The 21,009-nt window shown below is 42.1% G+C and overlaps 1 protein-coding gene across 2 annotated transcripts in view; it reads left to right on the top strand.

Moving 5' to 3' along the window:
• LMX1B (LIM homeobox transcription factor 1 beta) overlaps window positions 1-21,009 on the top strand; it is a 118,812-nt gene that overhangs the window by 87,539 nt on the left and 10,264 nt on the right. For both annotated transcript variants that reach the window (XM_067541665.1, XM_067541664.1), the window contains exon 3: window positions 19,542-19,774. In XM_067541665.1, coding sequence (XP_067397766.1) covers window positions 19,542-19,774 — 233 coding nt within the window. The remainder of the gene's footprint in view (window positions 1-19,541; window positions 19,775-21,009) is intronic.

Here is a 21,009-nt window from a genome sequence, read left to right as displayed (position 1 = left end):
CCCAGGTCTTAAACGCGGAAGATAAAATGTGGGACTCCAGGTGGTATCCAAATATTTAACACAAACCTCGCTGATGACATTCTGCGCTGTTCCCATTTGTAGGCTGTCAGTAATACCCAGTAAATTTTCCCAGAGAATCACTGCTGTCCACAGCATGGATTCAGTGTTACTCTTTCCTAACCCTCTCGTTCAGTTCAAGATTTACCTTTGCCTTTGGACAGCTGGATGTTGCTAAGCAAGAAGAATAGTTGTCTTTCTGGCATGTTTGGGATACTCGTGCTTGCATTCAGGCTGCTAGGCAGACACTTCAAATAAGTGTCAGAGGCTGAAATGCCAACCAGAGCGGCGAACTCTGGCATTTAGTTAATTTTTTTGTACAAAATGCGGTAGAGGTTCCAAGGAACAGTCACCAAACATTAAGTTCTGGGGTTTAGTAGAATGAAAGAGGAATTCTTTGTTTGAGCAGCCGTTTCCCTAAGCATCTCAGAGAGCTATAATAGAGCCAGCGGCTTATAATGGAGGCCCAGGGGAAAGCATCAGGGAGTTGAAATGAACTCCCTTCACTACAGCTCTCAGGCTCAAGAAAAAGAAAAACCGGACCAGAGTCTGAGAGCTCTGGCTCCAGGCACTCAGTCTGTGTAGCGGAGTTTAGCAGCGAACCTCTTTGGCAGCCAGTTGGTTCCAAGTAAATATAACATTGAGTCCTCACATTTTGTGAAGTGGGATCTTATTTTCACTGTGATTCTTTTCCAGGCCTGCGCCAATAGTGAGCAAGTTCTGCAAATAATGTAAACGCAACTGTTGGCATTGAACATCTAGCGTCAAATGGCCTTTTCAAGGCCCCGATGTTTTAGGCGCATGCTTAACTTTAAACATATCAGTGGTCCCATTGGTTTTCATGGAACTAATTCAGGTGCTCAGCATTAAGCATGTGTTAACGTCTGCAGGTTGTGGGCCCAGATAACTAGTTTGGTAACCTGTGCAGAAATATTGGAGCTACATAGGGCTTGCTTCTGACATTCTCATTGAAAATGGTAATCGGTATTGACACATCAGTTAGGCCTTAGTGAGTTTTAAAGTATTTTAGCCACAATATTTATGTGTTCAGGCTACAAAGTGGCTAATTATAATGTAGGGTTCCTCTAAAGGGTTAACATGGGATCTTTTTAATTGTCCAAAGAGTTTCAGGCTATTAGTGTTGGCATATTCTTCAATAATCTGTTTTATTTTTACCTGCTGGGAGCTTAATTAAAAAACAAAGAGGCTCAATTTAAAGCCCATTACTATGCTAATTTTGTAAGAACTGGGCGGTGATTAAGAAGCTTTAAAAAGAAGAGTTTAGTTTGCTCTAGGGAATGGGTTGGAGGCAGGTTTTATTTCGTTTCATTAGCTAGCTACAATTATTTATAAACTAAATGGAAATGATGATATTAAAGAGTAATGAAAAAAACAGCATCCATGTATTATTGAGCAGCAGAACTTTTTTTAATTTAGCATTGAAATGTGCAGGGCCTTTATTATTGCAACTCGCAGTTAACGCAGCTAAATGCAGTTGTTAAATATAATACTCCTTTTAAATATGCCCATAAATACAGAGCTTCTCCTATAGATCATTGGAATAAGTTTATAAAGACATCAATGTGACAATAAAGATGAACCACTGGCTCTTTTTTACAAAGATTTTATGAGGTTTTATGCAGGAAAATTCCTTAACACAGAATAAATTACAAAAATGTATTGTTATACTGTATGCATTTCTGTCTGTATTACACACACATACACACATACACACACAACACCGATTTTCTGTTATATTTTGTCTCTCATACAAACCATAACCCAAAATACCATACAGAAATAAATGATGTAAGACAATATATGGTATAACACACAGAAAGCAGATGTAGAAGAACATACATTCCAAAGGCAAACAAGAGAGAGACACTAGGAGGCACAGGAAAGGGATACAAAAACCTTTGAAGATGAGATTTGTAAAACTGTTGGATAAAGGGCGAGATGGAGAAATACCAGTGACATCGTATTAAAGCCCCACCCAGCCCCAGTCCCTATCCCCACTCACGACCTCCTCCCCTTAGCTTCTGCCCTTTCCTGCTTTTACCCTCTGCTTTGCCCGTCCCCCCGCCCCTCCTCCCCCCCGGTTCCATTTTCATGCCTTCTTGCACTTCCTGTCCCTTCAAGGAGACTGTTCGCTTGAAATCCACAAGTGAAACACTGAACCAGGGCTTGTATGTGCAGATCCAGAGTCGGTGCTGGCTCAGAGGGAGTGGCGCAGGATTGCCCCCGCTTGTCACCACCAACTGCTGTGTTTTATTGCTTAAATTGTGTGCCTGAAATCCCAGCCCAGTCCTTGGAAGGCAGTGGGAGAGTTTCGCATGAGTAAAGGCTGAACCAGAAGCTCAAGATTGGGTTTAGTTTTCAGTTCCATATGAGCTACGTCTTGATTACAGTTATTAATGCGCTAGCATTGTGTAACCACGCTCTGAGCATTGTGTAACCACGCTCTCAGCATTGTGCTCTGTGGAATCTAGTGAAATGCCTGGCCCTTTAAAACTAAGAAGCTGTTTAAAAACTCTGGGCCTCAGAAATCATCCCCCCATCTCTGGGTGTTGGTTTTTCACTCTTACCTCTGTGTCAGGCTTTGCCAGTCAGAGGACAGTTTTCATTCCTTCCCCAGTGGCAGATCTCTGCAGGGATAGGAAGGGCTACAGTTAACTCTTGCTGGGCCAGGGCCTTAATCAGGAAGTTACTGATGCCTGCAAAGTCCATTGTCCTCACGTCGCCCAGGTGCCCGTGCAGGATTGTACCTGGCCTGCTCGCTGGCAGTCCCAGCTGAAGGGCTTCTTTCCATCTCTTCCCTTTGGAGACTTGCTGACAGCAAGATCTGTTCCACTGCAGCTGAAGAGCAATTCCAGTCACGCTGTTACCATTTCCTTAACCCAGTAAGTTCAGTCAATATATTTGTCGTCATCACCATTCAGAACAACTTGGGGTCCTAGCCTACCCTGCGCCAGCACCTTCTGATGACTGAACATGGCCTGACACTGCTCAGTGAGGCGTCTCTCTGCACGGCTAACAAACCCGTAAGCAGATTTTCGCATACACGACCATATCGTCACACGCCGGGGCCATAAACAAGTGGGATGGGACTTCTTGGGTGAAGACTCTGGACTGGCAGCCTGGCAGTGAGAACTGAACCAGAGTCTCACTGTGACCTTTGGCAAATCGCGTATAGCCCAAGTCAGTCAGAAGCTTCCCCTTGAGTTCAGTGGACTTTGGGTCAAGCTGCTCGTGTCTCCGGGCCTCAGTTCCTATCTGTCAAATGGAGATCATAGTAGTCCTCTCCCCATCCCTCCCTTGTCTCTTGCACTGCAAGCTCCCTGAGCCGGGGCTGTCTCACACTAGCTGTATGCCTCGCGTTAGGGGGCTTGATCAGCACAGTGCTTCACTGGGAAAAGACTTTGGCTACAGCCACATGGAATGTTACCAGCTTTCCCCCAGAACCTCAGCGCAAAGGATGGACGGGCACTGGGCCTTCTTCAGAACGTTGCAAACCCCGGAATATCTGCACTTGTGAGGAGCCGCGAAGTGGCCTGGCCGGAGTCGGGGGGGTGGCACTGCAGACTGATCCAGACATGGAGAGGCACTTGCCACGCAGGTTAATGAGTCCTTCACTTTCCCTTAAATGACTGCTCCAGCAGTATCATTATTATACTCCAGCTACTATTCGTGTGGCTGCTGGTGTGCGTTCTGGGTGCAGAGGTGCAGAGACAGATCTCCTTGCAGACAGGCTAACGATGCTGTGCATCACCAGAGATCCTGCCCTGAGCTGCTTCTCTGCTCCTGCAGCTGCTTACTCTGCTTTAACGACCACCTCTGTAGCCATAGCTCTCAGATCAACCTGGTCACTGCTTACCTTTTGCCCTCTTTCCTCTCCTGCATCTCAGCCTGTCTCTTTGAGATCTCCTGTTGGACATCTCACCTACCATCAGCTTGAACATCAGGTTACTAAAATGGAACACCTTATTGCCCCTCTCTCCTCCAACCCCACCCTTCCTCTGTCAAGGAAGTTAAAATAAGCTCTAGTCCTTATGTTTGTGGAGAATAGCTTGAAACATAAACACACACACACACCCCCTCAAAAAGCTCAGCAACCAGAAGAAAAATTCATAGAATCATAGAAATGAAGGGCTGGAAGGAACCTCAAGAGGTCAACAAGTCCAGCTGTGCTGTGGCAGGACCAGGTAAACCTAGACCATCCCTGACACGTGTTTGTCCAACCTGTTTTCAAAAACCTCCAGTGATGGGGATTCCACTACCTCCCTTGGAAGCTTATGCCAGCGCTTAACTACTCTAAGAGAGTTTTTCCTAATAACTAACCTAAATCTCCTTTGCTGCAGATTAAACCCACTGCTTCTTGTCCTACCTTTAGTGGACATGGAGAAGAGTTGATCAGCATCTCTTTATAGCTGCCCTTAACGTGTTTGAAGGCTGTCATCAGGTCCCCCGCAAGTCTTCTTTTCTCAAGACTAAGCATGCCCAGTTATTTTAACCTTTCCTCATAGCTCAGGTTTTCTAAACTTTTATCATTTTGGTTGCTCCCCTCTGGACTCTTTCCTATTTATCCACATCTTTCCTAATGTGCGGCACCCCAAACTGAATGTAGCACTCCAACTGAGACCTCACCAGTGCTGAGTAGAACAGGACAATGACCTCTCATGTCTTACATCTGATATTCCTGTAATACAGCCCAGAATGATATCAGCTGTTTTCACAACCGCATCACATTGTTGACTCATATTCAATTTGTGATCCACTATAAACCCCAGATCCTTATCAGCGGTACAACCACTTAGCCAGTTATTCCCCATTTTCTAGCTGTGCATTTGATTTTTTCCTTCCTAAATGAAGTACTTTGCATTTGTCTTCCTTGAATTTCATCTTGCTGAATTCAGACCAGTTCTCCAATTTGTCAAGGTTGTTTTGAATTCTAATCCTGACCTTCAAAGTGTTCCCAGCCCCTCCCAGTGTGGGGTCATCCACAAATTTTATAAATCTATTCTCCACTCTATTATCCCCATCATTAATGAAAATATTCACTTGTACCAGACCCAGGACTGACTCCTGCAGCGCTCCCTGGATAAATTAAACAAACCCAACGTTTCTTAGTTTTAAAATCTCATTATTTTGGACACTTTACTTGTGATTTGTGAACTCTTGTGCTGGGAGGTACTGTCCCCCACAACCCTTTCAACTGGGGCCTTCTTGGATTTCTGCCTCTCCCTTGCCCTACACATCCAGGTCACATCCAAATCTGCTGCTGCTTCCTACACAGCCTTCTCTCAGCCTTCACATAGCAAAATTTCTCATCCATGTGCCAATAACTGCATCCACCTCCTCTCTAGCCACCCCAACACCCACATGGCCTGTCCAGTCATTCAAAGATTGTCCCCATCACTCTGACCGCATCTCCCTCCCCCACGTCTGTGTCCTTCAACCGTCTCTCCCTTCTCCACCACAGCAAGTTCAAGCTCCATGTGAAAGCCCGGTCCATAATGCTGCCAGTTGCTTGCTATAGGGACAGGCCCACGTCTCTTAGGCCACTGCCTGCTTCATCAGTGCTGACAGCTTCAGCGCTCCATTGCCCATTTCTTGCACAACAAATGGCTGCATTTTCTTCCACCTGGCCTGCTCGGAGACCTTGCCCCTTCCATGCCTTCAAGGACTTTACTGACTAAAGTACTCTGTCACTTATGTCTCCTCTGCACGAACTCCTTCTTTATGTGGAGGGAGGCGGTTGAATACTAGAAGAGAGGGGGTGGGACACTGGAACCGACTGATGCTGGAAACTGATGTGAGCAGAGACAATAAGGCTGAATTACGGAAGGAGAGAGGGAGAGGTGTAGTTATGTTCAAGTCATGTGTAAGCTGTGTGCTTAGCACCCACCTGACCACTTTTCCTTTCGACCTGGTTTTGCCTTCTTTGCTTTCTTTGGGGCAGGGGCTGCATTTTCCTGTGTTTACAAAATTCACAGCGTGTGGTAGATGCTGCTGCTGCTGCCTACAGAAATAAGATGACAAACTGACATCCAAAATGCCATGCCAAAGGAGGTGATTGTTCAGTTGCTTAGGACCAAATCCTGCTTTCAGTTGTTGTGATATAAAACCAGAGTAAGACACTACAGGCCATAAAGCAGCGTTTGCACCTTAAAAATATGTTTGCTAAGAAAATGGGACCTACTCTTTTTTAGCTGAGGATGACGTCACTTGCAGTTCCATTTCCAAGGGTTCCTGTCATCATGACAAGGGACATTCAGGAATCACCTGTCATTTCCTATGGTCAGTGAACAGACTTTTTTTTTTTTTTTTTTTTTGAAACTTCTGTCAGATCTCTGGTGTAAGATTGTCTAAAACATCAGACACACCTTTTCAAGTCAAGACTATTGCTTAATTGCTATGGATTCTCTCATTTATTTGTATTCAAAACTACTTTCTTTCTACCATATCATCTTTTACATTCTGTTAATGACCTAGTCCTGGAATCATCAGGCCAAAATCCTCACTGTGAATTGCTCTAGCCTAACTGGGAATTATGCCCAATCACATTACTGTTCATTAACTAAATGAATTATGACAAAGTTTAATACAGACCTTAGAATTGCTTAAAGCCTCCAGCATATCTGTGACTCACATGTCTGTAGAAAGCAGCAAGACAACCACTATCAAAGTCTTGTGTGCTGATCTAGAGTATGTCATGGTGTAAGGCATCCTCTGTTAAAACAAAACAGCTCACATGGCTTCCAAAATCATCTCAGAGTCCAAAGACTTCATGCTACAGTTCTACCTTACTGCATCGAGGATGTGTCTAGCCACAGAGGTGCCTGTTGGGATAAAGGTCATATGGCAAAGTAGCTTCTAAACTGTTTTTGGTTCTAAAAGGCAAACAGGGTTATCCAGGAACCCTGAGGTCTTTTAAATGTCCCCTGGCCTTCTTCTGACCCTGTATACACCTTACATTCTTCCTTTAATGATTGACACTCAGTGGGTATGTGCCTTTAGGCACATTGAAGTTGTAGCTGCTTCTTCATCAAAGCAACTGTTTACAGCTGGTTTGAGTTGGATACCAATAAACAGTATTCTTTTTGTCTCAAAATAAAAAGCAGCTTAAGTCCCTAATGATAAGGATTTTGTGCTTTGTAGAGCAAAAATTCAGCTAGGTTGACACAGCCAGCTCCTCATCTTAGCAAGTCAGAGTACTTTATACTTCCAGCTAAACCGCTTTTATCTCCTCAAGTGACTGGGCTATAGATTCTTATCATTGTGGCAGAAGTGATGAGGGTAACATCTTTAGTTGGAAATCATTGGCAACATGTGGTGAAAGCTTAAGATGTTGTCACACTTTAACTTGGTCCTAATCTGTTCAAAGGCAGTTCATACTTTCTAACTGCACCAGCAGGTAGAGAGAGTCAAAGACCATCAGGGCAAAATAGCTCCTGCCATTCTTCAGAGAGTTTATGACTTTCATAAAAGTGGTACAAAGAAACTGCAGCAGTAACTGTTATTGTCTAAATGAAGAGCTTATGTTCACCCAACCATATTTCATTAACTTGTACCTTCCAAAAGTCTACATTTCCTGCCTTGTTTGTGCAGTGCTGGAAGCAATGTTCAATGTTTTAATGCCTATTCTAAGTGAAATGAGAACAAGAGAAAAGCACAAATGATCCATGCCCCTACCTTTGACTTTCTAGTAGCATTTGACCAACTGAGTTACACATATGAGCATCTACAATTAGCAGATAGCACACACAGACCATACATGTCTGAGAAACTGTGATGACATCTCCTCAAAAATTCTGACTAATACAATTTGTGTTTTGAATTGTGAAATACTATGTTGATGTAGGCTCCAAAAATGAATCATTAGCTTCCAACAGCAAAATTACAAGCTGTTGGCAACACTTTCAATGTCACAAGTGGGGATTCCTGAGGAGAATGTAAAAAATAGATTTGAGATTTGCAATGGACTTGGGCATTTTTGAAAATCCAGTGATTTGTGAATAAGGGCCCAATCCTATTCCCATTGCTATCAATGAGAGTTTTCCTCTTTACCTTTATTTTGAGCAGAATTAGACAGATTCTTCTCTCATGTTTAACATTCGCAGATGGACTAAATACTTCAGGTTTCTTGATGAGTAAACTTCATGCTATTCAGAAGATACATTTATTTTAGAAATAACTCAGCCAACTGCTATGTTTCATGGACTATGAGTAAGGGAAAGCTCAGCCTGAACAAAAATTATTCTGCCACCTGCTCAGAAAAAAACGAGCATCTAATTTTGGAAATGTTAATACAAAACCCAAGAATTTCATTGTTCCCCCCCCTCTTATGCAGAGAAATCCAAACAGTCTGAATTGTCATGGCAAAGGAAATTAATATTGTACTGACAGACCATACTGAGGATATTGCTCTCTGTATATTTCTTTTTTTTAGACTAAAGTTAAACATTATTTACCAGTTTTGATTTGCTGAAGTTTTCACTTAATTTAAACAAAAAAAATTAACCCCAAAGTGTTATTTTTGTATGTAAAAAGCTACTCGTGTTTAAACAAATCTATCATTATTTTCCCATCTGTGAGAATTAAAGGGCAGTAACCCGCTCCCAGAGCTGCTGGCTTTGTGGACGTTTGACTCCATTTTCAAACTTTTCAGCATGTGTGGCAATGTCCCGTGAATGCATGTGCAACTAGTGGAAAAGCTTAAAACCAACATTGAAGCTGTAGGAGCAAGGCTCTCTGGCTTTGCTATGGACCTGCTTATCAGTAAATCTGTATGTATGGGTGTGAAGAGTCTCGTTTACTAGCTCCTAAGTACAAACACAGATGTAGATATGAGATGCCTACAGCTAAGCCTGTAGCTTGTTGTCATCCTTATCTACCTGTATCGCAACAGGCAGAGTTTGGTGATTAACTCAGTTTCCTGAAACTCAACAGCTCTGGGTTGTGGAGCAAATGCTGTGATCACCACAATAGAATAAACACCCTGTTGTTGTTACTACCATAAAGATGATGAATCAGACATTCAGATTCTTAAAATGCATCTGTTTTAAAAGGGCTGTGTATTTTTCCTCACTAGTATTAGTACTGTCTTGTTACACCAGCTCATTAACACTGACTCCATATTACAGGAATAGATTAGCATTCTCAGATATTAATGGACACATCTGCAATTGTCCTGTGTCTTTTCTCTCACAATATTTTTTTATTCATTTTTCATAAAAAAGAAGAGAAAAGGGAAAAAATATATTTGCCCTCTCCTGCTATGTCTAGTATTACGTGATAACTTCTCTTCTCTGATCTCTCTGTTGCGGTCTGTGCATCTTTCTAGTTAGGAGATGCATTTTAGGAAGGAAGGGTTGTAAAGAGAAATTATGTGACGTGAGAGAAAAAAACAAGCTGCTTTCATCCATTAAAAGTCAGACTAATAGACAAGGATTCGCAGTAGAATATAGCAAACAACAAGTTTTCATGCTCAGATGGAGATTCTTGGGTTAAATTGCTATCTTTGAGTTCTGAACTTGGAAAGGTATTAAAGTGGAATTAAACCTTTACACAATCCAGCTCTTGTGTCATTCCGGATTTTTTTTAGGTCTGTTTAATTGTACATAGCAGCAGGGTTCTGAGTGACTGGTGCTCTAAAGAAATAAGGGGTAGGGTTAAGTCTGCAGCCCACAGCTCTCTGCTAATCCTTCTTGTTCCTTGAAGAAGGATTTACTTTTGCTGCCAGCTTGTGAAAGACTTTCCTGGTCCACAAGAGATTGTTGTGGCTTTCCTGGGGAGGTGTGGTTGCTATAGCAGGGAGTCACGCCTGGATATTCTCTCAAACCATACTGAGAATGGGCCAAAAAAGAGCCGAAGAAGAGTAAAACTGGGGATTAAAAAAGTGGAACAATGGGAGACAGGAAGATAGGAGTGGGAACAAATAGGAATTACAGCACCAAAAATAATGCAAAGTGACAAAAAGAGGAAATAGAAAAATAATAGCTGACAGTCTAGCTGAAAAGAGAAACTACTACAAAAGAACAATTTATTTTCAACTGACAAAGAAAATAACAGGGCATTTGGGAAATAAGACACAGTCTTGTGTCTTAACATTATTTTGGTTCTTATTGGACTGCAAGCACATACTACAAGTATCATACAAAATCCACCCATCTCTGCCATGAATTATTCCAAACTGAAGCAACATGGTTTGGTTTTTGTTTTTAAGGCATATTGCTCATGGAGTTCCATCTCTGCAGGTTCGATCAGGGGTAATTCTAGAATTTCTATATACAAGTATTGCTGTTTGGATCATTATTAAAAGAAAAGTGCCAATTCTCACTCTCTTATGTTTCTTGAATGATTCCCAAAGTAGTAACTGCTGTTAAGAAAATGCCATCAGTACTCTGATTTGTTATTTGTTGCTTACAGAACAAATCCTACAGTCCTTATCCAGGCAAAGCTTCCACTGAAGTTAATGCTTTGCTTTAGTTTTGCGTAGACAGGGACTGTGGACCTAATCCTGCAGTATGCTATGAGACAGCAAAGGGCCGCCAGTCCCAGAGTTGATTGAGCTCAGCATCTTTGCAGAACTAAGCCCTGAGTAAAGACAGTAGATTTCAGCCCTCTAGGATTTTTCCTAGATGGTGCTTTCTTCCTCTAAAAACCTTTCCCATGCAAATCAAATGGGAAAAAGTTGCCCAGAGATTTGAACTTTTCCGAGTGAGAAGCAGGAAGTCTCAGTCAAGAGCTTGCTGCATAATAACAAATTAAGAAAAGTTTCTTAAAAAATAATAATAAAAAAGTCATCTCTGCATCTAACAGCAAATCTCTCTGAATGCCTCTCCTGCACCCTACTGTTTTATATATAGGGGATGCAAAGCGATATAACAGATGAAACATTTTGTTTATAAAGTGTCTGTGGTTTGTTTTATTTCACATGTTTTTGCAATATAGATAACGGATTACACCATGGAGCTTTCACTGCCTCGTGCAATAATGATACTACAAAGCCTTTGTAGGGGTATTAATAATAGATTGTGTTGATGAGTTTGGAGAAGCTGGCAATAGACCCCCCACTGCAAAGACATTAACACCACAGGACTAAGGTATCTTTTCCTTGCAAATCAGTTGCTAAATTGGCTGTGCTGATGGGTTTGGGCACGAGCTCTTGTATAACATCACTGCAGCAGGCGCAGGAAGTTACTGTGGTTTATACTGGCACATACCATTTTTTCTTTTTAATGTTCCTAGTTGAGAGGAAAGGACCTGTATAAATTCTTTCCTTAAGTCATTCTTGCCAGCCAAGAAATAATTTATAAATTAAATTTGAATTGCATTGACATGTGAATTTTTCTTTACAAGTGGAGGCCGAAGCACTGAATCATGGACATATAATTTCTCTGCTTTAAGGGCCTTTCTAGTGAATTTCCTTATAAAAGTGATATTAATAGAGCAATTCACCCTGTTGTTAGCAATATAGAGTCAAAGGAAGTTGTAATTTTGAAATGTCATTTAGTGTATTAGAATGATCATACTTCTAGTCAAACTAATGAACATTCAATACATGGAGACAAAACAAACCTTACATAAAACAACTGGTTTGTGATGTAACGCAACAAATTCTGCTCAGGGTGTTAGCCATGTAAACCACTTGAAAGCAGTGGCACTGCACAGGTGGAAAGTGAGGGTGAATTTTCACTCAGTATCCATAAATAGCTGAGCACAAGTCCAAAGAAGGGAAAATGGCATAAATGGTGTTTCAAACGGGGAATAAATCCTCCTTGCTCTGCAGAGTTCCTGCAGAAATGCAGACTGCCCATTGTGCACTATGCTTTCAGCACACTTTGATATGTTTGGAGTAATACAAAAGGGATAACATTGTATCCGTGTCTCAAATATTTTTTGACTCTATGGACACCATAATGCTATTTCAGAAAGGTTTACACCGCCTGAAAGGATCGTTCTAACAAAATCATCACATCTTGTTAATCCATTAGGCTTTTTAATTGTTGCCATGACTTTATGAATTCAGTTGGTGCTCTTAACTTTTATAACACTTTCCACGCTCCAGAACAGATTAGGAGAAAATTGCAGCCATAATCTGTACAGTGCAATTGCCATGCTATAAAGAGGAATGGGAGTAGCTTGGAAGAGCAATTGGATTCCCAAAGGTGGAGCACAGTGGAGCAATATCAGTGACTTTGTAAATGAAAAATTGTTTTAATTCCCTTCTAGCAGCAATAATTTGATTGTTCATAAATTTTCCCATCAAGTGTTGCAAGGAGAAGATGTCATAAAATCAAACTGCATGACAGTGATGGAAGACAGCAGAACAAAGTGGTCAATTAGGGTGTGAAAATTAAACAGAGAAAAAAAATGCATTTGCCATCTTCTACTTGAAGCAAGAAACTCCAAAGCACTTTCCATTTCCCTGATAATTTAGAGCTATGAAAAATATAACTTTTGAGTTCATTACATCTGTGATTCAGCATGTGGTGCTGTTGAAATCACTGAAACTATGTACATGCTTAAAATTATGCATGTGCATAAGTGCTTTGGTGACTCACAGTTTACAGGGTTTTTCTTAATTCATGGTCACATATTTGAAACCAGCCCCAGGTGTGGAATGGACAGCTACTACCGTCAGACAACCCATGTGAAATGAGTTGGGGGGGGTCTCAGTCCAGGTCCTAGTTGACAAGTGTCCATCTCATAAAATACACCCTCATAACTGGATTTAATTGACACTCTTATTGGCCATCTCATCGAATGGGCACAAGAATTGGATCTCTTCTTCAGCTCCTAAAACTGGTCATGCCAGATCAGGGATGAGGCATATGGGCAGGAGGAAATCTTGGGTTGCTGCCAACCAGGCTGTACCTGCTCAGTGGAGAAATACACAGCTCCAGGGCTGTCAGTTGAAGACTTGACAGCAGCTGTGTGTTTACTTCACTGTTGATCTTCAAAAATACATATATTTGCTGTAGGAAAACTAACCCAGATAAAAGGGGACAGGTCTCAGTACTGACTCTTTATATTATAGCAGTGGCCAGCTGCCTGAATCAGGGTGGGAGCCCCGTTGGGCTGGATGCGGTGTGGATACATGCAAACACAGTTCCCGCCCCAGAGAATTTACAATCTAAACAGTGAGCACAATGCTGCTCTCCTTAAAGCCAAAGGGAGTTTTGCCATTGAGTTCAAAGGGGACAGGTTCCGAACCAAAGCTACGTAGTGTTCTGTGACTCGCAGTGGTCACGCACATCAGCTTCCACGTTAGCTTGTCATATGGCACAAGGTTCCGTGTTGTGACAGAGTATCTGTGTGCGGCGTGTGGAGTCATTGGGTGAACTCACGACTCCACTCAAATCAATAGCAAAACTCCTATTGTCTTTCAGTGGGGCCAGGATTTCACCCATCATGTGACACACATGCTGCCTTTTATTATTTTACATATCCCTTTACATGCCGTGGATTGACAGGCAAATGATATGGTCCTTAAGACAACACAAATTAGATATTCACTGAAGTGTTGGTGGAAAAAAGAACACCAGATTGCTGTTAAGACGCGTTACAAACAATTATTGAGATGTACATGTCAAATACATACTGGAACATGGCTTTTAATGTTAGTGTTCATCTCCGATTGATACTCTGACCTATACTTATGACTAGGGGAGTGGGTAGCAAGTGCTGTTTTCAGGTTTTATTCTATAAAAAGATGAATTTGTGTTAAAAGTTTATGAAAAGGGCTAATTTTTTATTCAGACTTTATTGGTTCTTCAAGAAAGTGAAATGGCTTAATTTTACTGAAACTTCAGCTGTGAATTGGCTTTCAGTAAAATAAGTAATTATTTTTTTCTGAAGGGAAATTTGAAATGTTCCAATATTTCTTAAAATGCATTGTTAATTTTTTTCAAGCCATAATCTATAGCATTTCAGTTTTGCTTTGGCACAGTGGAGATATTTTGAAATTTGAATTTAATGTAACCAAACAACTGGCTTTTCTGTTCTATGTGCAGTCATAATCCATAGGACACTCCATTTTTGTCAAGTTCTTTGCTGAGCTCTGTGAGGTGTTTCCCCCATATATAGTGTGTGACTGTGTCAGACTGACTCCTGAGGTATGACTAACGGAGATATATTATGAAATATCATTAGACATTTCGTTTCTCTGTCAATAAGATTCAGTTGTTGTGAAAAGCATATCCTACTGCAGGGCTGATGTATTTTGTATCATGTGATATGAATACCAAGTAAATGTTCGGCTGGCATGGATTCAATGACATACAAAAATGATGTCAACACAACAGAGTGTCAGAGTTAGAGGCTGTTTACAATATTTACCAAAGCCACTGGCCCTCATCTTTGCTTAATTATTACATAAACAAAAACATAGCTATCTGTTATATTTTTTCCAACAGAGAATGTTAGAACTACACAGAAAGGAAAATGATGTCAAGTCCCTGATAGTCAGAGAGCAGCATCTGTCATCTAGTGTACATCAAATGTCTTAATAACGTCCTGTTTATCGCTTCGCTGCAGAGGTCCAGTAAATAAACAAATTGACTGAGCGCCTATTTTTATAACTCTGTCCTGTTTAAAAAACCTCTTGAACCACACTTAATTTGAACAGCAAATTTTGCACTGCACATTGAGATCTCTCCGCTCATAATAAATTAGTTCTAATAAAACTATTAAAATCTATTTGCCCACAAACAGAAGGAAATGAAGGGCTCTGGTGAAGCAACAGAAAGGTAAAGGGCAGGTTGTTAGGACATTATAAGAGTAAACAGTAGAACAGTGATTCTCAGGAGCTGAGCAGGGTCAAATTTAAAGCACGATAACTACGCTAGAGATAATAAATCAGTTGTACATATTAAACACCAGATGGTTCTGCTCGAAGCAGGAAGGCACAATGGATCATATAACTGTGGTTGTGTTTGTAAGGATTACTGAATCAGCCTGACTTCACAGGGATATCCTAACATAAAATCTTAATGGCCACTTCCGCTGGTGAACATTTTCATCTACTGTTTAAAGACAGGACCACATGTCTCAGACACTTTATTGTCCCTAAAAATGTATGTTACATTAATTTGATGAGTGCAACCATTTTCAAATGCTGAGTGCAGTTTGCTTTCTATTACTGTAAGGTTGTTTCACAGTGATTATTACCAATACTCAAATGAACAAAACAGGCTATTGTTCCAAGCTTTAGCTCAGCTAAATCCCCTAAATGTTTCAGGCATAGATGCAAACACACTTAAAAAACCCCAAGAAACTATCGAGTTGTCTTTCAGAATTGTCCAGGCAACAGAACTTATTTATAAAACTCTTGCAATCATTGATTCCAAACAAGGTTTTCTTGTTCTGCTTTTCTCTTTTGTCTTCTTTGAACAATTTTCTTTGGAATGTTTTCGTTGTGCTTAGGAGTCAGAGATTTCCTGGGGCTTCTAATAAAGGCATTTGATTTCCACTCTCTGCATACTTTAACAAGTCCAAGGATTTTGAGGTTTGATGTTGACTTGAGAGAGCTGGAGATAATCAGCAATGGGGTAAAAAGTCAGAGTTATGCAAATTATTTGTAAAATGTATGGCAAGGCAAAAGAAACATTTCTCCAAATGTGGTTAGTATGGGGCAAACTCTTTGTCTCCGCTCAGAACATCCACATGTCGCTTCTCAAATTTATTGCTTCGATTGAAACCTGTATAGGGTGATCTGTAAAGTATTCCTGCTATCCTAGACTTCTCAACAGGTTTATTACCATTCGTTTATAAAACGAGCAGTCTAATGAGCAGTGTTTTAGATCAGAGATATCAAAGTCTGGTCATTTGTCAAGATTAGTTTCCTGTTGTGAGACTGCCTTGTGCAAAAAACATACATAACCCTGGGTTATTCTCTGGGGGTTGAAAAACCTATAAACACTCTATAAGATCAATGTAATGAAGTTTTCATAATCCTGGAATTAAATCCGATTCACTGCAGGTCGTGTGTATATAATGCTATACACATATCCCATGTTGAGAGTATCTGAAGGTGGGTGATGGCATTTTTTATGTTTCCAAATGGAAGTGAAGGTGTGAAGCCCAAACAGTAACGCCAAACAGAAATACAAATCTAATCTAATTGGTGAGTTAGTGTTATAGTCGTGTAGCTGTGACTCGTTCTTGCTACATAAGCACTGTCTCTCTGGGCAAAGCAGGTTACCTGTAAATAACATTTAATATTGTACATTTACATTATAAAGTGCCCTCCATCCTGAAGACTCAAATCACTTCCCAAGGCATGAAATATGGAAGGTGGCATCCAGGTGAACAATGCACTACAACCACCACACAGGGGGGAGGGAAACGTGATCATTTCTAGCACACATTTAGAAAGAATGCAAGCTATTCTATACGCATTCTTATTTACAGTTAGGCTCCACAGCTGCCTTGCTCTCTAGTTTGTGAAGTGTGTTATTGAGATGCTACTTGTGCATGAAACTACATTATTGTTTCTGCTTCCACTGGGTGGTAGTAGATTTCATTGCTTTCGACTGCGTTAATTTCCCATTGGGAGAGAAATGAGTGACACAGACTTGAGGTGTTAGCTAGTGTGATTTGCTTACTTACAAAACATGCAGCAGTCCTGTTTGCCTGGAACATGGAGGGCCAAAACTACACACAGGTTATTCCAATTGCAAAACCCCAGCTAAGACACCACCAGCTCACGCCCTGTCACCAAAGAAAGCTTCCGTCTCTGTTCCTATTGGTCTCAGTCCCTTTGCATTTAGCACATGCAGCCATGTCCCCTTTCCTTGCCTGTGTCCAGCACTTTTCACCTGGAAGCCCCTGAGCTCCAAATTACCAGCTGCACGTTTGTCACGTGGCTCTCAGGGTCTATTCTGCAACACAGAGAGGTGTGTCTAGAGCAGCACTTCTCACGCTTCATTGCACTGTGAGCCACTTCTGAAAAAAAAGACTGCACGACCCTGGGAAGGGGGCTGAAGCCTGAGCCGGAGTCCCACGTCCCTGGGCAGAGGGGGCTGTAACCTGAGCCCTACTGCCCAGGGCTGAAACCTTCCGGCTTTGGGTTCAGCCTCAGCCCCCAGCAAGTCTAACAGCAGCCCTGGAGACCCCATTAAAATGGGCTCGCAACACACAGTTTGAGAACCACTGAACTAGAAGCAGTGTCTGCTGTAGCCAGCATCTCTGCTAGTCTGTGTCCCTATCCCATTAGAGACTGTCTGAGTGCAGTTGTTGTGACCTGCCTTCATGGGATCCCGTGGGCCAGGCCCTTTGTGTTTAACCCTTTCTATGGACAGCTTCAGCATAAGTACATCAGTAATTGAAACCCGCATTTCCTTAACAGCACAGCCCTCTCCCTGAAGTGCATTCTGAATTATCATAGCAGCAGCAGCAAGGGGGCTTTTTAAAGGATCCTCATCCCTGGAGTTACAGGACTGTGGCCACTTTCTGAAGTCCCTGTTAAAGATCACTCTAAACAATGGTGTTGATTTGAATTGCAAATGAATCCAGGAAGGATGAGACTGCAGAGGCTGAAATTTCCCCCTTCAGAGGCTGTTCTATCTGGAACCTGTCAAAGGCTGTTCCCACCAGTTGGGCTGGTCCTGTCCCCCCATGTATCCATCCGTTGAATTGTGCAGAAGCAGGCCCAGGCTCACTGTTACAATGGTGTAAAGGAACTGATGCCAGTGAGAGGCGTCAGACACCTTCACACCAGACTTGCTAATCTTCAGCTTCTTTACAGGTTACAGCACAACACCACTCTTCAGACAAACGATGCAAGTTTAATTCAACTGAGTCAAAGACATTTAAGCAGTTAAATAAAAGCATTTTTAAAGCCATTAGAACTGTTTGCTCTTTTTTAAGTTTTTTAGCTACTTTGTTATGCACATGTACCAACTATTTCCCAGCTATTACCAGCTAAAGCCTTTTTATAATGTTGTCAAGTCGACTGATACAAATTTATGGTCAGATTTTCTCTCTCTGTTAATAGTTTGCATCTAGCAGCAAAAACAGCTATAGGAAAATCCAATATACTGTAGGAAATAAAATGACCTTATTTACTAGAGGTGTCCCAGAGGCTCCCAGGGCATCGGGTTCCATTTAATAGGCTTGATTCATTACGTATCCAAAGAGGAGTTTGTTGGCCGGGTTTGTGAGGCCCGTACAATGTACAGCCATGTTAAAGTGCTCCTTCCTTCCTGGCCTGTACTCTGACCCCGCCTTTTCACTACGGAACGAGTCGCTGCCATTTTGCTGTATTTCCTCAGCTCAGACAAAATGAAGGCGCACGAGGCACATATCTAGCATCCTGAAAAGGAGCCCGTCTGACTTGTGACTGAATGGTGGTGATTTTGAAAAACAAAGAAAAAAAACCTGAAGGACACATTTTTCTTTTCCCTGTAAGCAGAGCAGAGCATGTCTACTATATAAATACCTACGTACTGCTCCTTGCCTTGGAGACATGTAAATATTACAAGACTTTACCTGGCATTTTGATATATTTCCCAGAAAAGCATCGAGCACGCTGTATGATACAGGAAATGAAGCAATCACTCACCTTTATTTGGAACAGCACCTTTCCTGCAAACTCCCTTGGAGAGCTTCCCAATTACCATTAGAGAAGCAAAATAAAACTCAACTAAATGACTCAAGCGTCACCTTAGAAAATTAGCAGTTGCTGAGAGTGGGGGCAGGAGTACGAGGGTTCCATAAAACCAGTCTGAAATGTAGTGCGGGTTCTGGAGCCTGTGGCTATGGTGGTGGGTTAGCAAGTCATACACTGAGTGCCTCTGGCGGTGCCAGGGGGGATTTCACATCCTTCCAAAAAGGAACTACCTCCTCTGATACAGGTTAGTGTGAAAATGAACACTCACCTGCTCAGATAATAGTGCCCTTCCATCCACAAAGGAAGGTTCCCATGCTTGTTTCAATGCTCAGTTATGCCCCGCCACAGAAATGATTATATTAGCACAGGCTAGTGATAGCATCAGTGCAGAACACAGGTTCTGGGCTAGGGATTAGTGCGGGTATCACAAGGTGTCACTCAACCCTTCCTCCAAAAGGGAAACTGAACTGAATTTGTTTAGAGCTTTCAAAGAGTTTGGGTAACTTTGTTCCATTTGTTTCTTGTGCTCTGGAATTCTTGATTTCATCCCCTGATGAAGGAACAAACACAGACGAAGACAGAGTTGCTCGTCTGATATTTCCAACCCAAGCAAAACAAATATATTCTGGAAATCTCATGAGGAAACTAGAGCTCAGGAGATTTCTAGAACAAAGGGGTTCAGAATTCAAGTATGTTGGGTCCCTGTGAAGTTACTGAGGTTCCCCGGCCGCTATAAGTCTCTCAACGTGCTAAGCCATGCGGCAGGCTGACTTGCAGTTACATTAAAATCTCCGCCTGTTTTTCGTGTTTCAGTAAATACAGTGCATGTCCTGATACTTCCCCTTCCTGCCTTCCGTTCTCACAGGCTGTTTGCTGCTAAGTGCAGCGGCTGCATGGAAAAGATCGCCCCAACGGAGTTTGTGATGAGAGCCTTGGAATGTGTTTACCACCTAAGCTGCTTCTGTTGCTGTGTTTGTGAGCGACAACTGAGGAAAGGAGATGAATTTGTTCTGAAGGAAGGACAGTTGCTCTGCAAAAGCGACTATGAAAAAGAAAAAGACTTGCTAAGCTCAGTCAGCCCCGATGACTCAGACTCAGGTGAGTGCTTCTTGCACCTGGTCCAGTTGACAGGTATGGACAGGAAAGTGGGGTGGAAAAGTAAAAGCCACCCTGAGCCGTAGACTCACAGACAGTGGAAGAACAGGCCACAGGGCCACCAGTTCAGTCTGACTTTGCAGACCACTCACTATGTCAGTCCCACCCATGTGTTCTTTCTTTCAGACTCCACCCCTTTGCTCTTGGGAATTACTGCTTGATAAGAGCTGCCCCAGATCTTTCCTTCCTTAGCTTCAGGCCATTGCTCATGGTGCTTACCATCTTAGTGGAGGGCAAGAATAATGCACAAGCTATGAGAGCCAAACAAGAGATATCGTTGCATAAAACCAGGAATGGGTACATCTGTCTGGTTCTGGTTACCTGGGGCCTGACCCAAAGCCTAATGATGTCAGTGGGAGTCTTGCCATCCATTTAAATAACGGATTTGGGTTGTGTCATACACCCATATTTCCGGAGTATAGACAGCTTACCGTACACGAGCATCCAGCCAGGGTGTGTGATACATTTAGTATAACGTGAGGAATACACACAGCTGGCTTGCAAAATAGACTGTGAGGTGTGAGGTGATTTCCTAGAGTTGTCTGGGGTAAGTTTCACTCTGCCAGTCACAAATGGTAACACTAAGAAAAGCCACAAGTGCAATACTGAGATGTCAGGGACTGGAAGGAACCTGAGAGCTGAGCGCAGGGCTCCCGTTGTGACATTTGTGTCACTGGCAATAGCTGTGCCTGAGTCATTCGCTCTGAGACGCACGGAGACAGTCCTGCAGCCTGTCAAGGCAGGATACAGGGGTTCACGTAAAGGACTTGATACAAAAATATAATCCAGACTGGGCATTTTGAGACAGTGTCCCTCCATATACCGCCACCTAGAGCCGTAACACTTCTGTCATGCAGAGCTCACCATGCAGACACTTCCCGAAATGGCATTTCCCTGCCAGCATTAAAGTTGCAGGAGAATAAATATGAGTTCTGAGGGCCCAGTGAAATATCAGAATGTTTGAAATAAAACTGAAGACAAGGAAAAGTGGCGTTCCAGAGAATTACTCCAACACGCCTGGGTGGGTATCTGTCACAGAAATAGAAACAGTCGTTTTTACCAGAGAAACTTGAATAGTACTTGAATTGGACCAAAATGATGATCCCATGTCCTATCCTACTCCACAGAGCAATGGTGTCCACCCTGCAGAAAGAGAGATTCAGGTGTCTCAGTTTCTT

This window comes from Emydura macquarii, unplaced genomic scaffold (assembly GCF_026122565.2).
Source record: "Emydura macquarii macquarii isolate MOO-44397 ecotype Brisbane River unplaced genomic scaffold, CSIRO-AGI_Emac_v2 contig_691, whole genome shotgun sequence".
NCBI classification, from domain to species: domain Eukaryota; kingdom Metazoa; phylum Chordata; order Testudines; family Chelidae; genus Emydura; species Emydura macquarii.
This window is presented reverse-complemented; position numbering and strand designations above follow the sequence as displayed.